The sequence below is a fragment of the Aspergillus niger genome (genome assembly GCF_000002855.4).
Source record: "Aspergillus niger supercontig An02".
NCBI lineage: Eukaryota > Fungi > Ascomycota > Eurotiomycetes > Eurotiales > Aspergillaceae > Aspergillus > Aspergillus niger.
Window position 1 is genome coordinate 2086623 of NT_166519.1, and position 12317 is coordinate 2098939.

Here is a 12317-nt window from a genome sequence, read left to right on the forward strand (position 1 = left end):
AAAATGGGTCCTCGAAACGCTTTAATGAAGGTTTTGTCAAACTCGCCTGGCCTATATACTCCATTCGTAGGCCTTACGGAAAGTCAGAGATAACGGTATTGTTGACCACCATAAACCCGAGTTAATTCCGGTATGGATACTAAATAGATATGTAATATGCCCAAGATGATTTGCCCTGAGAACTTATCAATTCTTGTCTTCCCGTAATTGAGCTGAGGAAAGGTTTAAGTGGATGGTGCACACCGCATATTGGGATAAGCGGGAACCCTGCAACCTCCGATAATTAATGGAATCATCTTACATTAGATCCAGTCGCTCTGTTCTTATCATGATTTGTTCGGCTTCTGCTTTCATGTTTGAAGAAACAGATACAGTCAATCATTGTGTATTATTTTATCTGAAATTCAATTTCTCTTCCCTTCGTTGAACTTTCACACTAACGTGAAAAACGAAGCGTGGGGTAAAGACGTTGCGAAGAGGAGGGGACATAGTATATATTTAAGGGGCCAAAACAACAACTGCAATCAACCTAACGCTACTATTTCCCTAGTCCCACAATGAATTTTCTGGAAGATCCTTCAAATCTAGGATACTCTCTCTAGTCCGCCAAGTTCCATGGCACCGACTTTAGGCCCTTCTTACTCTTCAAAAAATCGGTTACATGAATAATTTAACATTCCTTCCTCACTTCACACATTAGTAGTACTATGTAGGGGCCAACAACACAGTCAGACTGACCATTCTGACCCGGCTGAGAGTTCTGTGGTTTCAGGTGATCATCCTCAATAAGTACTCTTACTTACTATCCAAAGATAGCACCTGTTTTTCGGACTATTAAGATAGTGACCTTTGAAATCTACTAGTCGCCCATTTACCCGGTCGGGATACAGCATTGACGTTGTCAAGTAAGGGGAAGTGGCGATGCAATCAATTTCCCCTGAACTAACATGACAATGATGGCATTGTCACACCCTCCACCCCCGCCTTCAGATATTTGATTGTTAGATAGTACATCATACATCGGGATAAAAGCTATGTCACCCCATCCTAATTTGTCAGTGTACAGGAGAGCCCTCGGGTGGTGCTTTTTTCCATTGCTTGGCAAGCCCGCTGGAGACTAGTTCAGGTACAGTATGCGCCGCTTCGGAGAGAGTTGCGTAGATATGATCTCTGAATATCATAACAAAGATAGTCACACCTCGTAATGCACGTACATATACAAGTCAAGAGATGTCCACCGAAAAAACGGCACCGTCTGTATGCGACTGCTGCTCATTGGAATCCTTATATTAGTAGAAAGCTGAGTGTGGGCGGTTGTTTATTCCACATGATAGTCAAGGTGGAAAATCAACATCAGCCCACCACGTGTGCTACATACAAAGCAATCAAGAAAGATAACCATTCTTTTAATATTCGGGAGACTTCTCCTTGTAACTGCAGCCATTCCAGTGCTTGCAGGGTGATTGATGATAAAAGCTGATAAAGTTCAGGCGGCAGGGTCACCTCACGGGCGCACAACTCGTGCAGCCATCCTTTCGAGAACAAAAGCACGACGGCTGATCTCCCGCTTTTTCCATCATCCCTCGTGATGCCCAACGGCAGCTGACTAAGGCACGGCTTATTCAGGAAATCTACAGCCTCAGGCCTCCCTAGGCCCCAACCCAACCAGAGTTCTTGCCTCGAAAGAGCTCATCCCATTGTTCGCTTGCGATCGCATTCACCTTGACTGGTGGGGATGCTGACAGCTGTGTCCTGACCACGTTGAACTCGCCGAATCGCATCTGATCGCTCTCTTCGCCCCCTCCGACCGTGCCCTTGTCGCATTTGATCGAACCCTTTGCCGACTTACCCTGAACCTTTTCGAGAGGGGGCAGCGCCTCGCCCTCTCCACCCTGCTTGGCGATTGAACCGTTTTCGTCCTTATGCCTCCTGGTCCCCTGTCCGAACAGCCTCGCCGTCTCAGTTTGCGACTACTCACTACCGACCGGCTATCTATGGCCGTCAACTGAGGGGCCGAATACTCAGGATATCGCGATAAAGTGTTGGTGGAGATGGAGGACAGCCATATACTGGGTGACGACCTGCCACTCCCACCGGCACGCCTTTTCGAGAGGTTGGGACATTTGCCTGGATATACATGGGATCAGACTATTGAGCCGTTTCATTCGACATATAATCACTGGCATGTCTTTGGCCTCCGACATGCCGCAGAGTCAGATGTCTCTACACCTGCCGCGACCTCGTCGGGCCCATCTAGCCTGGCTCGCAATTCCCCGCGAACCGAGTCCCGCCCTCCGTTTCGACATCACTGGAGAAGCAGCCTAAGCGAATCCAGTAGTGAGCTCTCTCTTTCTCGCATGGATCACGAGCCAATATGGATCCCAGTGCTAGCTCGAGTCTCGTCTCACGTTGTGAGACTGGAGCGCGAGTTCCATATGCTCAGATCTATTGTGCAGACTTCCGATCCAGACTGCAACCATACTATACGTCCCATAGACCTTATACGTTTGCCCTCCGACCCGGGTGATGCAGGCCCTCTCCTCGTGGCTATCTTTGAATCTCCCGGCCAGAATATGCTGCGAGAAATGGTCGCCTTTGGCCCTGCCTGGTTCGCGGCCGGTGGTAGGACTGACAGCAATGAGCCGACCCCGGGAGAACAAGTTTCTCTTGCCACTTTTCTCGATTTTGCGATTGGGGCATGCGATTGCTTGGAACTTCTACACTACGGCCTCAAAACGGTCCATGGCGAAATCCGCGGGGATGCCTTCCATTTCAATCGAGAGGCAGGGTCTGTGAAGCTTACCAACACGGGGAATGGTGCTAGGTCTTTTGATAATATTCTGAGCGAAGGCTGGTCATCCCTCTCAAAAGAGCTTGGTGTCAAGAATAAACTACAATTCATCGCTCCGGAACAAACAGGAAGAATGCCTACGGAGCCGGATAGTCGAACTGACATTTATGCCTTGGGCGTGCTTTTCTGGACGATGTTGGTTGGTAAACCAGCCTTCACGGGCAGCGACCCTGTTGAAGTCGTGCAGAACGTACTAGGAAAGAAGCTACCACCGCTCTCAGCCAAGAGAATGGATATTCCCGACGCAGTGTCAGCTGTAATCCAGAAAATGACACAGAAGGCTGTCAATGAACGCTACCACACAATCTCATCTGTCAAGCGGGATCTGGCACAGATCTCCCAGTTGCTCGGGGATGGCGATAGTGAAGCATTGAAAGATTTCCAGATCGCCCAGCGTGATGTGTCGTCCTTTTTCACGCTTCCCTCTCGGATGTTTGGGCGGCGAGAGGAATATGAAAAGATCACTAACGTCGTCGAGAAGGTCCATAGGCGCCAACAAGCTGCGTATGCGAGAGCAGCCGCTCAGACCTCTAGTGGAGTAGGATCCAACTCCTCGGTCTCGGACGGCCGGGTTGATAGCTTTGAGATTGCATCTGGCTCGAGCGACTCAGGCTCCTTCAATCTTGCGTCCAGGGCAGCTTCCAACGGTGGCCCTTCCAACTTAGGACGCGTATCTACTCACGAATCTCTGCACAGTACGGATTCTTCTCCCTCAACTCCTAAACCCGGTGACTCATCAGGTAAACCCAAGAGTCCTGTGGAGTCTCGCGCATCCTGGGAGAATGTAGACAGAGATGGCCATCCTTCTGCTGGAACAAGCACGCAGAGCCATGGTGATTCGATCGGATCTGTTGCCAGGCCGAAGGCTGCACACAAGGTTCGTCGCGCAGGAAAATGCGAAGTAATTACCATAAGCGGTGCAGCTGGCATTGGAAAGACAGACCTTTTGAACCGTGTTCAGCCCGCAATTCGTAAACTTGGATATATCGGTATAGCCCGTCTGGATCGCGCCAGGCGGATACCGTTTGAACCTTTCGCCAAAATTCTGGCTAGCCTTCTCCGCCAGATCTTCTCTGAACGTGATGTCACAACTGAGTACCACAATAACATCCGCACTGCGTTGAGACCAATGTGGCCGACATTACACCGTGTGCTGGAACTCCCGGAGCAGCTCATGTCTTCCGGAGGAAATGAACGACAAATTTCCCCCAGACTCTCAGCAGCGCAACATATCTTCAAGGAAGTTTCGACCAAGGGCGAACCATCCAAGCGCGTTGCACTTCCAAGTCTGGATCATGGTCAAAGCTCTGTGGACTTCTTTCTATCCAATGCTGCACTGAAGAACATGCGTTTGATGGAGACATTTTTGGAGATCCTGCGGACGCTATCCCAGTACAGGTTGATATGCGCATGTGTGGACGATTTGCATTATGCCGATGACGAGACCCTGGAGTTGATTATGAACATCGTGAAAGCTAAAATTCCATGTGTGTTGATACTCACGAGCCGAAAGTCTGAGTTGGAGTCGAATATAATCAGGCCTCTTTTCGAATCTGATAATCCCAGCGTGACGCGCGTGGTACTCAAGCCTCTTGGAGAGGAAGAGATTATGCAAATCGTGGCCGCTACAATGCATCAGGAACCCAACCCGATGTTAACCCCGCTCGCCGCTGTCATACAAGAGAAGAGTATGGGCAACCCGTTCTTTGTCCGGATGATGCTCGAAACCTGCTATAGCAAAAACTGTATTTGGTATTCGTGGAAAAATTCTGTGTGGGAATTCGACCTGGATCGGATCTTCACCGAATTTGTGGCTCCTAGGTATGGCGAGGGGCTTGGACTAGGGTTCATCGCAAGGCGTCTCCAGGAGATCCCGGCAGCTGCCAGGTCCATAATGGTCTGGGGCGCATTGCTAGGAAGCCCGTTTGCGTTCTCTCTGGTACAAAAACTTCTCACAAGCGAGTTCTTGTATTCCAGCGAGGACGATGAGGCTGTAGACCTCACCTGTCCTCAGAATGCAAATCTAATCCGACAATCTGAAGCCGATATAGTTGTCGGTCTGCAGTATCTGGTGCAAGCAAACCTGATCATTCCGGGAAAGACGGATGATGAATTCAGGTAGGTGCTCCTGATTGAATTCATTTCGTGTCCACTAACTAGTATTCTTAGATTTGTCAATGATCGATTCTCGCAAGCGGCCTTGTCGTTGACGGAGGGACGGAACGTGGAAAAAATGCACTTCATCATATCCCAAGCAATGATGAAGTACTACCATGACGGGCGCAGTCGATACGCAATGGCGCGACATGTGGCTCTGGCGTCCCGGATAATCAAGTCTCGTGTCGTGGAAAGACTTGAGTATAGAAAGATCTTGTGGGATGCGGCGCAAACCGCTGCGCAATCGGGTGCGCGACCAACAGCGCTTTGGTACTTCCGGCACTGCATCACTTTCCTTCAAGACAATCCTTGGGATGACAATAACGCTGATGTGTACTACCGGGAGACTCTGCGTCTGCATATTGCTACCGCTGAAATGTCATGGTCCCAAGGGCATAACACGGAAGCTCTGGACTTGCTTGATAAAGTCTTCGAACATGGAAAGAGTGCCGTGTGCAAATCACGAGCTTGGATCGTTAAAGCCAAGATCTACGCTCAGATGGGTAACCACCTCCGGTCGATGGATTCACTCCTTACGTGCCTGGAAGAGCTTGGTGTACATCTACGAGAGCCTACGACCTATGACGAATGCGACGATGCCTACCGTAACCTTCGCGCATACCTCGAGCAAGCGGACTTGGAAGCTATTGTCCGTAAGCCCGTCAGCAAGGATGTCGACATGATCACTATTGGAGAGGTCATGGCTGAGGCGATGGCTGTCACGTACTGGGACGATGCACTGACATTCTACCGGATGGCCATTGAAATGATGAACCTACATCTTTTCAAAGGCGGTTTTGTGCAAATTTCCATCGGCTGTTCGCACCTGGCGATGATATCGTTCAGCCGATTCAGGGACTTGGAGCTCGCCGTGAGGCTGAGCGATTTCGCGCTCACTCTCCTTGAGCGGTGTCCCGAACAGTGGACCCAAAGTCGGGGCTCTATTGTGCATAACCTTTATGTCGGCCACCTGCGTGTTCCATTGTCCTCGACGCTCCCGAATCTTGAGGCCTCTGTTGAGACATCCTTCTCGATGGGTGATCCGTACATCACCTTAATCAGTCTGTCGTCGATGGCGATGACAAGACTGTATCTGGGCCATGATATGGCTCAAGTGGAGGCATTCTGCAATGAAAGCCCGGAAGATATTCCCGACTGGGTCAATGATACTCGGGGAGGCGCTAGTCTGCTTGCAGTTAGGTAAGGTTCCCTCGTCTACTCTAGGAGCACTGGTGAATATGTCACCTGCTAACAGCTTTGCCTATAGACAAGTTGCACGTGCTCTGCAAGGTAAAACGGCATGTCGCTCTCCTGATACTATCATGTCCGATGAGCACCATCACACGAATGAGTACATCGCTTTCCTGGACAACAATGCCAGTAACGCCGACCGGCCGCGGGACATTTACTGGGGCCTTGCAATGATTCCGCTTTTTGCATATGGACATCATACCAAGGCTATACAGCTGGGCATGCAGATGATGGAGACTATGCCCAGACTGTGGTCTGCTCGTGTTTCATACGTAGTCTATTTCTATCTCGCCCTTTCTCTTCTGACTCTTCACAACGAGTACCCTGCTCGCGGGTATCTTGACGGAAGCCTGCATACGGTCTTGAAGTATAAAGCCGAAGTGGATTTTGCGCGCAGTGCTTGCGATGCCAATTATGGAATGTGGTCCTTAATATTGGAGGCACTGATATGCGAAGTCCGGAATGACCATACTTCCGCGATTCAATCCTTCGAAGTAAGTTGCAGGACTGCCCTGGATGGAGTGAAAGAGAAGCTAATCAGGCCAGGCTGCAATCGATCATTGTCAAATCCACGGGTGGCCCTTGGAAGAAGCGCTTGCTCTAGAACTGCATGGTATGTACACCGACGTCCCAAATCGCAGTACTTTTTGGGGGAGGGGTTACCCCCACGTCTTGGCCCAAATTAACTTTCGAGTAGGAGAGTTCTTGATCCGTCGCGGTGCCAAAAGGGCGGCGCGTTCTGTCATGCAAGACGCAATTGCCGCATGGGCCGCGATAAGCGCTGTGGGCAAGGCGGCGCAGCTGACCGAGAAGCATGAATGGCTATTGAAAACCGCCACATCTTCGAGGAATGTTGACACTGGCTGTCAAACTGTGGACTCGCTGCTTGGAATCAACCGCAATACCGGCCAAGAACATATGGGAGTAGCACAGAATATGGAAGAAGATGACAGAAAACAACGCTGGATAGAACAGAATGGTGTTACTACCGGTGAGCGTTCTTTCGACATATCTGGCGTCGGTCTTGGTAAGCTACACTTTTCTGACACTTGCGAGCCGTGCTAATATGAAGCAGATATCATTGATTTGTCAAGCATCCTCGAATCTAGCCAAGTGATGTCTTCGGAGCTTCAGATCGACAAACTTCTGACGAAGATGATTGAGATTGTTTTGGAGTCCTGCAATGGCTCAGACTCTGCGGTCATTGCGACCAATTTCGATAACAACTTCACGGTCGCTGCGGCTGGGGACTTGGAGAAAGGACAGAAGTCTTTCGTAGACGGCCTTCCGTTCTCCGAAATCGAGGATAAGATGGCGCATCAGATCTCTCACTATGTCATGCGCACTAGGGAGGAAGTTCTTGTTCACAACGTCCTGGAGGATGAGCGTTTCTCGAACGTCAATGAGGGATACCAAGCCAGGTATCCCCTTGGGCGGTCCGTGATCGCATTGCCTATCATGCAGGCCGAGCATCTGCTCGGTGTCATCCATATTGAAGGCAAACCGAATTCATTCACCCAGCGCAATGTTGTGGTCCTCCACTTGCTCTGCAACCAGATTGGTATCTCGCTTTCCAATGCGTTGCTCTTCCGGGAAGTGCGCAAGGTTAGCGCTACCAATGCTTCCATGGTGGAGGCTCAGAAGCGCGCACTTGCCCAGGCTCGCGAGGCGGAGCAGAAGGCTAAAGTGGCCGAGGCTGAAGCAAAGCACAACGTGAAGCTGAAAGAAGATGCAGCGAAGGCCAAGTCCATATTCTTGGCTAACATATCTCACGATCTACGCACACCGATGAACGGCGTTATCGGTTTGTCGGAACTACTTAAGGGTACCAAGTTGGACAGAGAGCAGGACGAATACGTGGAATCAATCCGTGTCTGCGCTGACACGTTGCTCACACTCATCAATGATATCCTTGACTTCTCCAAATTGGAAGCTGGCAAGATGAAGATCTCTACTGTACCCCTCAATATCCGAGAAACAATCTCAGAGGTGGTTCGCGCACTTCGCTATACGCATCGCGATCGCGGTTTAGAGACAATCGAGGACCTGGACAAAGTCCCACCAGAACTTGTGGTCCTCGGTGACCCTGTTCGCTTGCATCAGATCTTCATGAACCTTCTCAGCAACAGTTACAAGTTCACCCCCAAGGGATCTGTGACTGTGAGAGCCAAAGTTTCCCGGGAAGGCAAGGGGCGTGTCCGTTTAGAGTGCTCCGTATCCGATACAGGAATTGGAATTTCAGAAGAACAGAAATCACGGCTGTTCCGGCCATTTTCGCAGGCTGATAACTCCACGGCGCGGTCATATGGCGGCAGTGGGCTTGGATTGAGTATCTGCAAGGCAATCATTGAGGACGTCCTAGGCGGCGCTATCTGGCTCGATTCGACCTCAGGCGTTGGAACCACCGTGACGTTCCATCTGGCATTCAACAAGGTGAAAGACGCTGCCGCCAAAGCTGCTAAAAACAAGGCCGCCAACCAGGTGGAGAACAAGGCTCCGGTTCCTACCGCTCGAGACTTGACCATGGTGCCTCGGGATCAAATCCGGGTCTGTATCGCTGAAGACAATCCGATTAATCAGAAGATTGCCGTCAAATTTGTCAAGGGGCTTAATCTTCAGTGTGAAGCTTACGGCGATGGGCGGCAGGCGGTTGAAGCCCTCCGAACCCGGTCCCGCGAGGGTAACCCGTTCCATGTGGTCCTGATGGATGTGCAAATGCCGACTCTCGACGGTTACAACGCGACTCGCGAAATCCGGAAAGACCCAGACCCCAATGTCAACGAAGTGTTGGTCATAGCCATGACGGCGAGTGCCATCGAGGGAGATCGCGAGAAATGCCTTGGTGCCGGAATGAATAACTACCTGCCCAAGCCGGTCCGATCTACGATATTGAGTGAGATGCTTGACCAATATCTTGCGCCGGTGCCAGCATATACAAGGACGCGACTAGTGAACCGGGAACGAGGAAGTGTGAGCACTGAGGCAGGGACACCACGGAGCCACTCCATATCGCCTAATATTGACGGCCAAGCCACCGCTGTGACGCCGGAGGAAGAGAAGCAATTGCAAGAGCGGCAGCCCACAGTAAATTAGTGTCGTGGTGCCCTCCTCCCCGCCTCTACAATGGCAAGCCTTTGCCATCCCTCTGGGTCAGCAGTAGCCCGAGAACTACTCCCGTCAGCGACGCGCCTGCGATACCCTGCATGTTCTGAGCGATTTCCTATCGACGTTGCTGCGTTGCTCATTCTAGAATGTACTTTGCGATTTATACCTTGAAAAAGCGTACGGGCTGAGCGTTGTTCCGTGTCTTGCTGGTTCATGTCCTTTTAGTTCTAAGCGATGATGATGAAGCATATGATTGATGATACCAGCAGTTGAGGCTCCATTCTTGGTCTCTTGCATTTTGGTTACCTTCGTCTGTCCGATGTACTCCTTGTGCTTCATAGTGATGTCTCCTTCGGCGTTGTTTCTGTCTATCACATATATCTCTGGCTCGCGTGCCCTGTTTTTGCTATCTGTATGTCTTGGTGATACCGTGATTTTTTCCATCTCCTTTCAGTTGAGTCTACGAGGGGATGAAGAATACCAGGGTCTGGCGTTTGGATGATTTAGAGATATTATATTTATATCTTTGGTGCAAGATTTGCAAGTTTTAACTAGCAGTCATGTTCATTCTTAGTATCCTACTCACTAGTAGCCATTTCACATCTCATTTTATTTCATTTCCAACATCCTCCAGCAATCAAGCAGCAACAGCCTTCCGCTTCCCAAACACCCTCAACCGCTTGACACCTCCATCCGGCACCAACGTCAACTTAACATGCGTAAACGCCCTCGTATCCTCCCCACCAGCAGCCAAATCCTGTCCCTCAAAGACATGCTCCGTATCCGCCCGACAAGGCCTATCACCCTTAACCAACTCCACCCACCCAGGATGATCATGCGTAGGCTCCTCCTCGCCCTTCACACTCCCCTCAACAAGCCCATGCACGCGCACCTCCCTAGGGAAGTTCCCCCTGAAATCCTTCGTATCCACCACCACCTTACTCACACTCCCCACCAACCCCAACTTCACAATCGCCCAATCAACATGACCCTTGGCCCTGGACCTCGCCGTCTCCCACCCATCCCCCATATCCTTACCCCTCCCAGGCAACAACAGATTCGAACACGGCGTGAAATGCTGATCCGACGCAGCCAGCGCCACACCCCCGACAAGCGCAGAACTCAATTCCTCCTCACCTCCCTCCACCTTAACATCTCCCGGAATCGCCTTCCCGTAGACCCTCAACCGTCCAAACCCTCCATCGGGATACATCAACAACCGCACATGCGTAAATGCCTTGCCGTGCACCTCCGGGTCCAGCTTCCACGCGCGCCGCTGCGACGGCCCGCACTCGACGGGCGGGAGAATCGTCGTCCAGCCAGTGTATTTCTCATCGGCGACTTCCGAGTCGGGAGTGTTGGGCGCGTAGGTCGCTTGCAGGGAGGCCTTCTCGCCGTAGTTACCGATGAAGAAGCCGGTGTTGACTTCGACGCCGTAGATGTGGGCGCTGGAGACGCCCAGCTTGATGACGGCCCAGTCGTAGGGGGCGGGGTTGTGGCGGCGGGTTTCCCAGCCGTCGTACCAGGCTCCTGTGTGGATGAAGACGCCGGGGCGGTTGATGGGAGGGGTCGGGGTGAGGAGGTTGGAGGCGGCGGCGAAGTATTCGTTGGAGCAGGAGAGGACGGTGCTGTTGAGGGCGGCGGAGGCGAGGTTGGTGGTGTGGGCGAAGGTGGAGTCGATTTGATCGGCGGGGATGTAGTCTGAAGACATGGTGGGTAATTTCTTTGGTATGATATCTTTTATTTGAAATTGTTTGGAAAAGAGAAGAAGAAGATATGTGAATTGGTATGAGGAGAGAAAAGAGGTGAAGGTAAGTTGAGGAGGGAAATATGAGGTTTAAGTAGGGACGAGGATAGAAACCAAGAGTAATGAATGAAGGGGAGTTAGTTAAATGATAAGAGCTTCTGCCCCGCCGATTACTCGATCTTATCGCTTCATCCGCAATTTCTCCCCCCACTTCATTCTTCTCTATCTACTTTGCTCCCTTCTATCTTCTATATTATTCTACTCTACTCTACTCTACTTACTCCCTTCTCCTTCCTATCACCCTCTATCTCCTCATCTACCAGCAACCATGCATTCAGATCAATTCGCCCATTTTCCCTACATACAAACCCCATCACCATCACAACACCATCCCCAGACCTTGCTTTCCACCTCCATCAAAACCGGGTCCCTCCCCAAATTCCAACCCCACCAGAACCACCCACTCACTTCCACCGGGTCGGAGCTCTCCGACACCCCTCGTCGCCCTCTTCCGACCACCACAACTACAATCCTTTTATGTAACAGCCGAAGAGGGGGGGGGGAGGGAAATCCAACATCAAGTCAATTCCAATCCAATTCACCCGGATAGTCCTCGTCTCTACGCATATGACTCACACCTCTATCACCACTGCATATCCGATCGGAGAAATGAGCGAAAGTGACAGCAAAGCGAAAGCGAGCAATAACCCAACTGGGGCATAAGTAACTGGGGAATTGACGGAGCCGGCTCGCTCGGCTCTCGGACACCGCCTCCCCCCCTTCCTTTCTTACTCGCATGTGCAATGGAATCAATGGAACAATAGGCATGCAATATTTAGAGTTGATTTTGCTGTCGCGTGCCCAATGTACGACCTGAGTTGGTGACGATTGTACTCCCTTCGGTGCTTGGGTTGGGTTTGGTTTCCCCTGGGACCCGTACGAGTGGGTGTGCTGGACTGGAACGGCACGTTACCGTTGCAATGGGGCTAGCTTGTTCAATTGGGTTGGGTTACATGCTTGACGTCGAGGGGAAGGAGTGCTAATTTGGTGCTACTGCGGCTAGACTAGATGGCGTGCATGGGGTGCGTGAACGTGTTCGCTTCGAGATCTGAGTACGTACAGGGCTGGTCAAGGAAGAATGGGCAATAAGAGGCCCGACAGCAGAGGAGAAAAACAACAACGAATTAGACAGAGAGGAAATAACAT

The 12317-nt window shown here is 51.1% G+C and overlaps 2 protein-coding genes across 2 annotated transcripts; one reads left to right on the forward strand and one right to left on the reverse strand.

Moving 5' to 3' along the window:
• Positions 1 to 2357: 2357 nt before the first annotated feature.
• On the forward strand, positions 2358 to 9352 carry An02g08510 (uncharacterized protein; the record flags this gene model as incomplete). Its single annotated transcript, XM_059746453.1, has 5 exons — positions 2358 to 4969; positions 5021 to 6208; positions 6264 to 6753; positions 6806 to 7286; positions 7335 to 9352. 5 exons carry the CDS (start codon positions 2358 to 2360, stop codon positions 9350 to 9352), a joined length of 6789 nt encoding a protein of 2262 aa, XP_059603417.1.
• Positions 9353 to 10001: 649 nt separating this feature from the next.
• An02g08520 (uncharacterized protein) lies at positions 10002 to 11075 on the reverse strand (the record flags this gene model as incomplete). The annotated part of the gene is made up of 1 exon (XM_001399948.1): positions 10002 to 11075. One exon carries the CDS (start codon positions 11073 to 11075, stop codon positions 10002 to 10004), a length of 1074 nt encoding a protein of 357 aa, XP_001399985.1.
• Positions 11076 to 12317: the final 1242 nt, after the last annotated feature.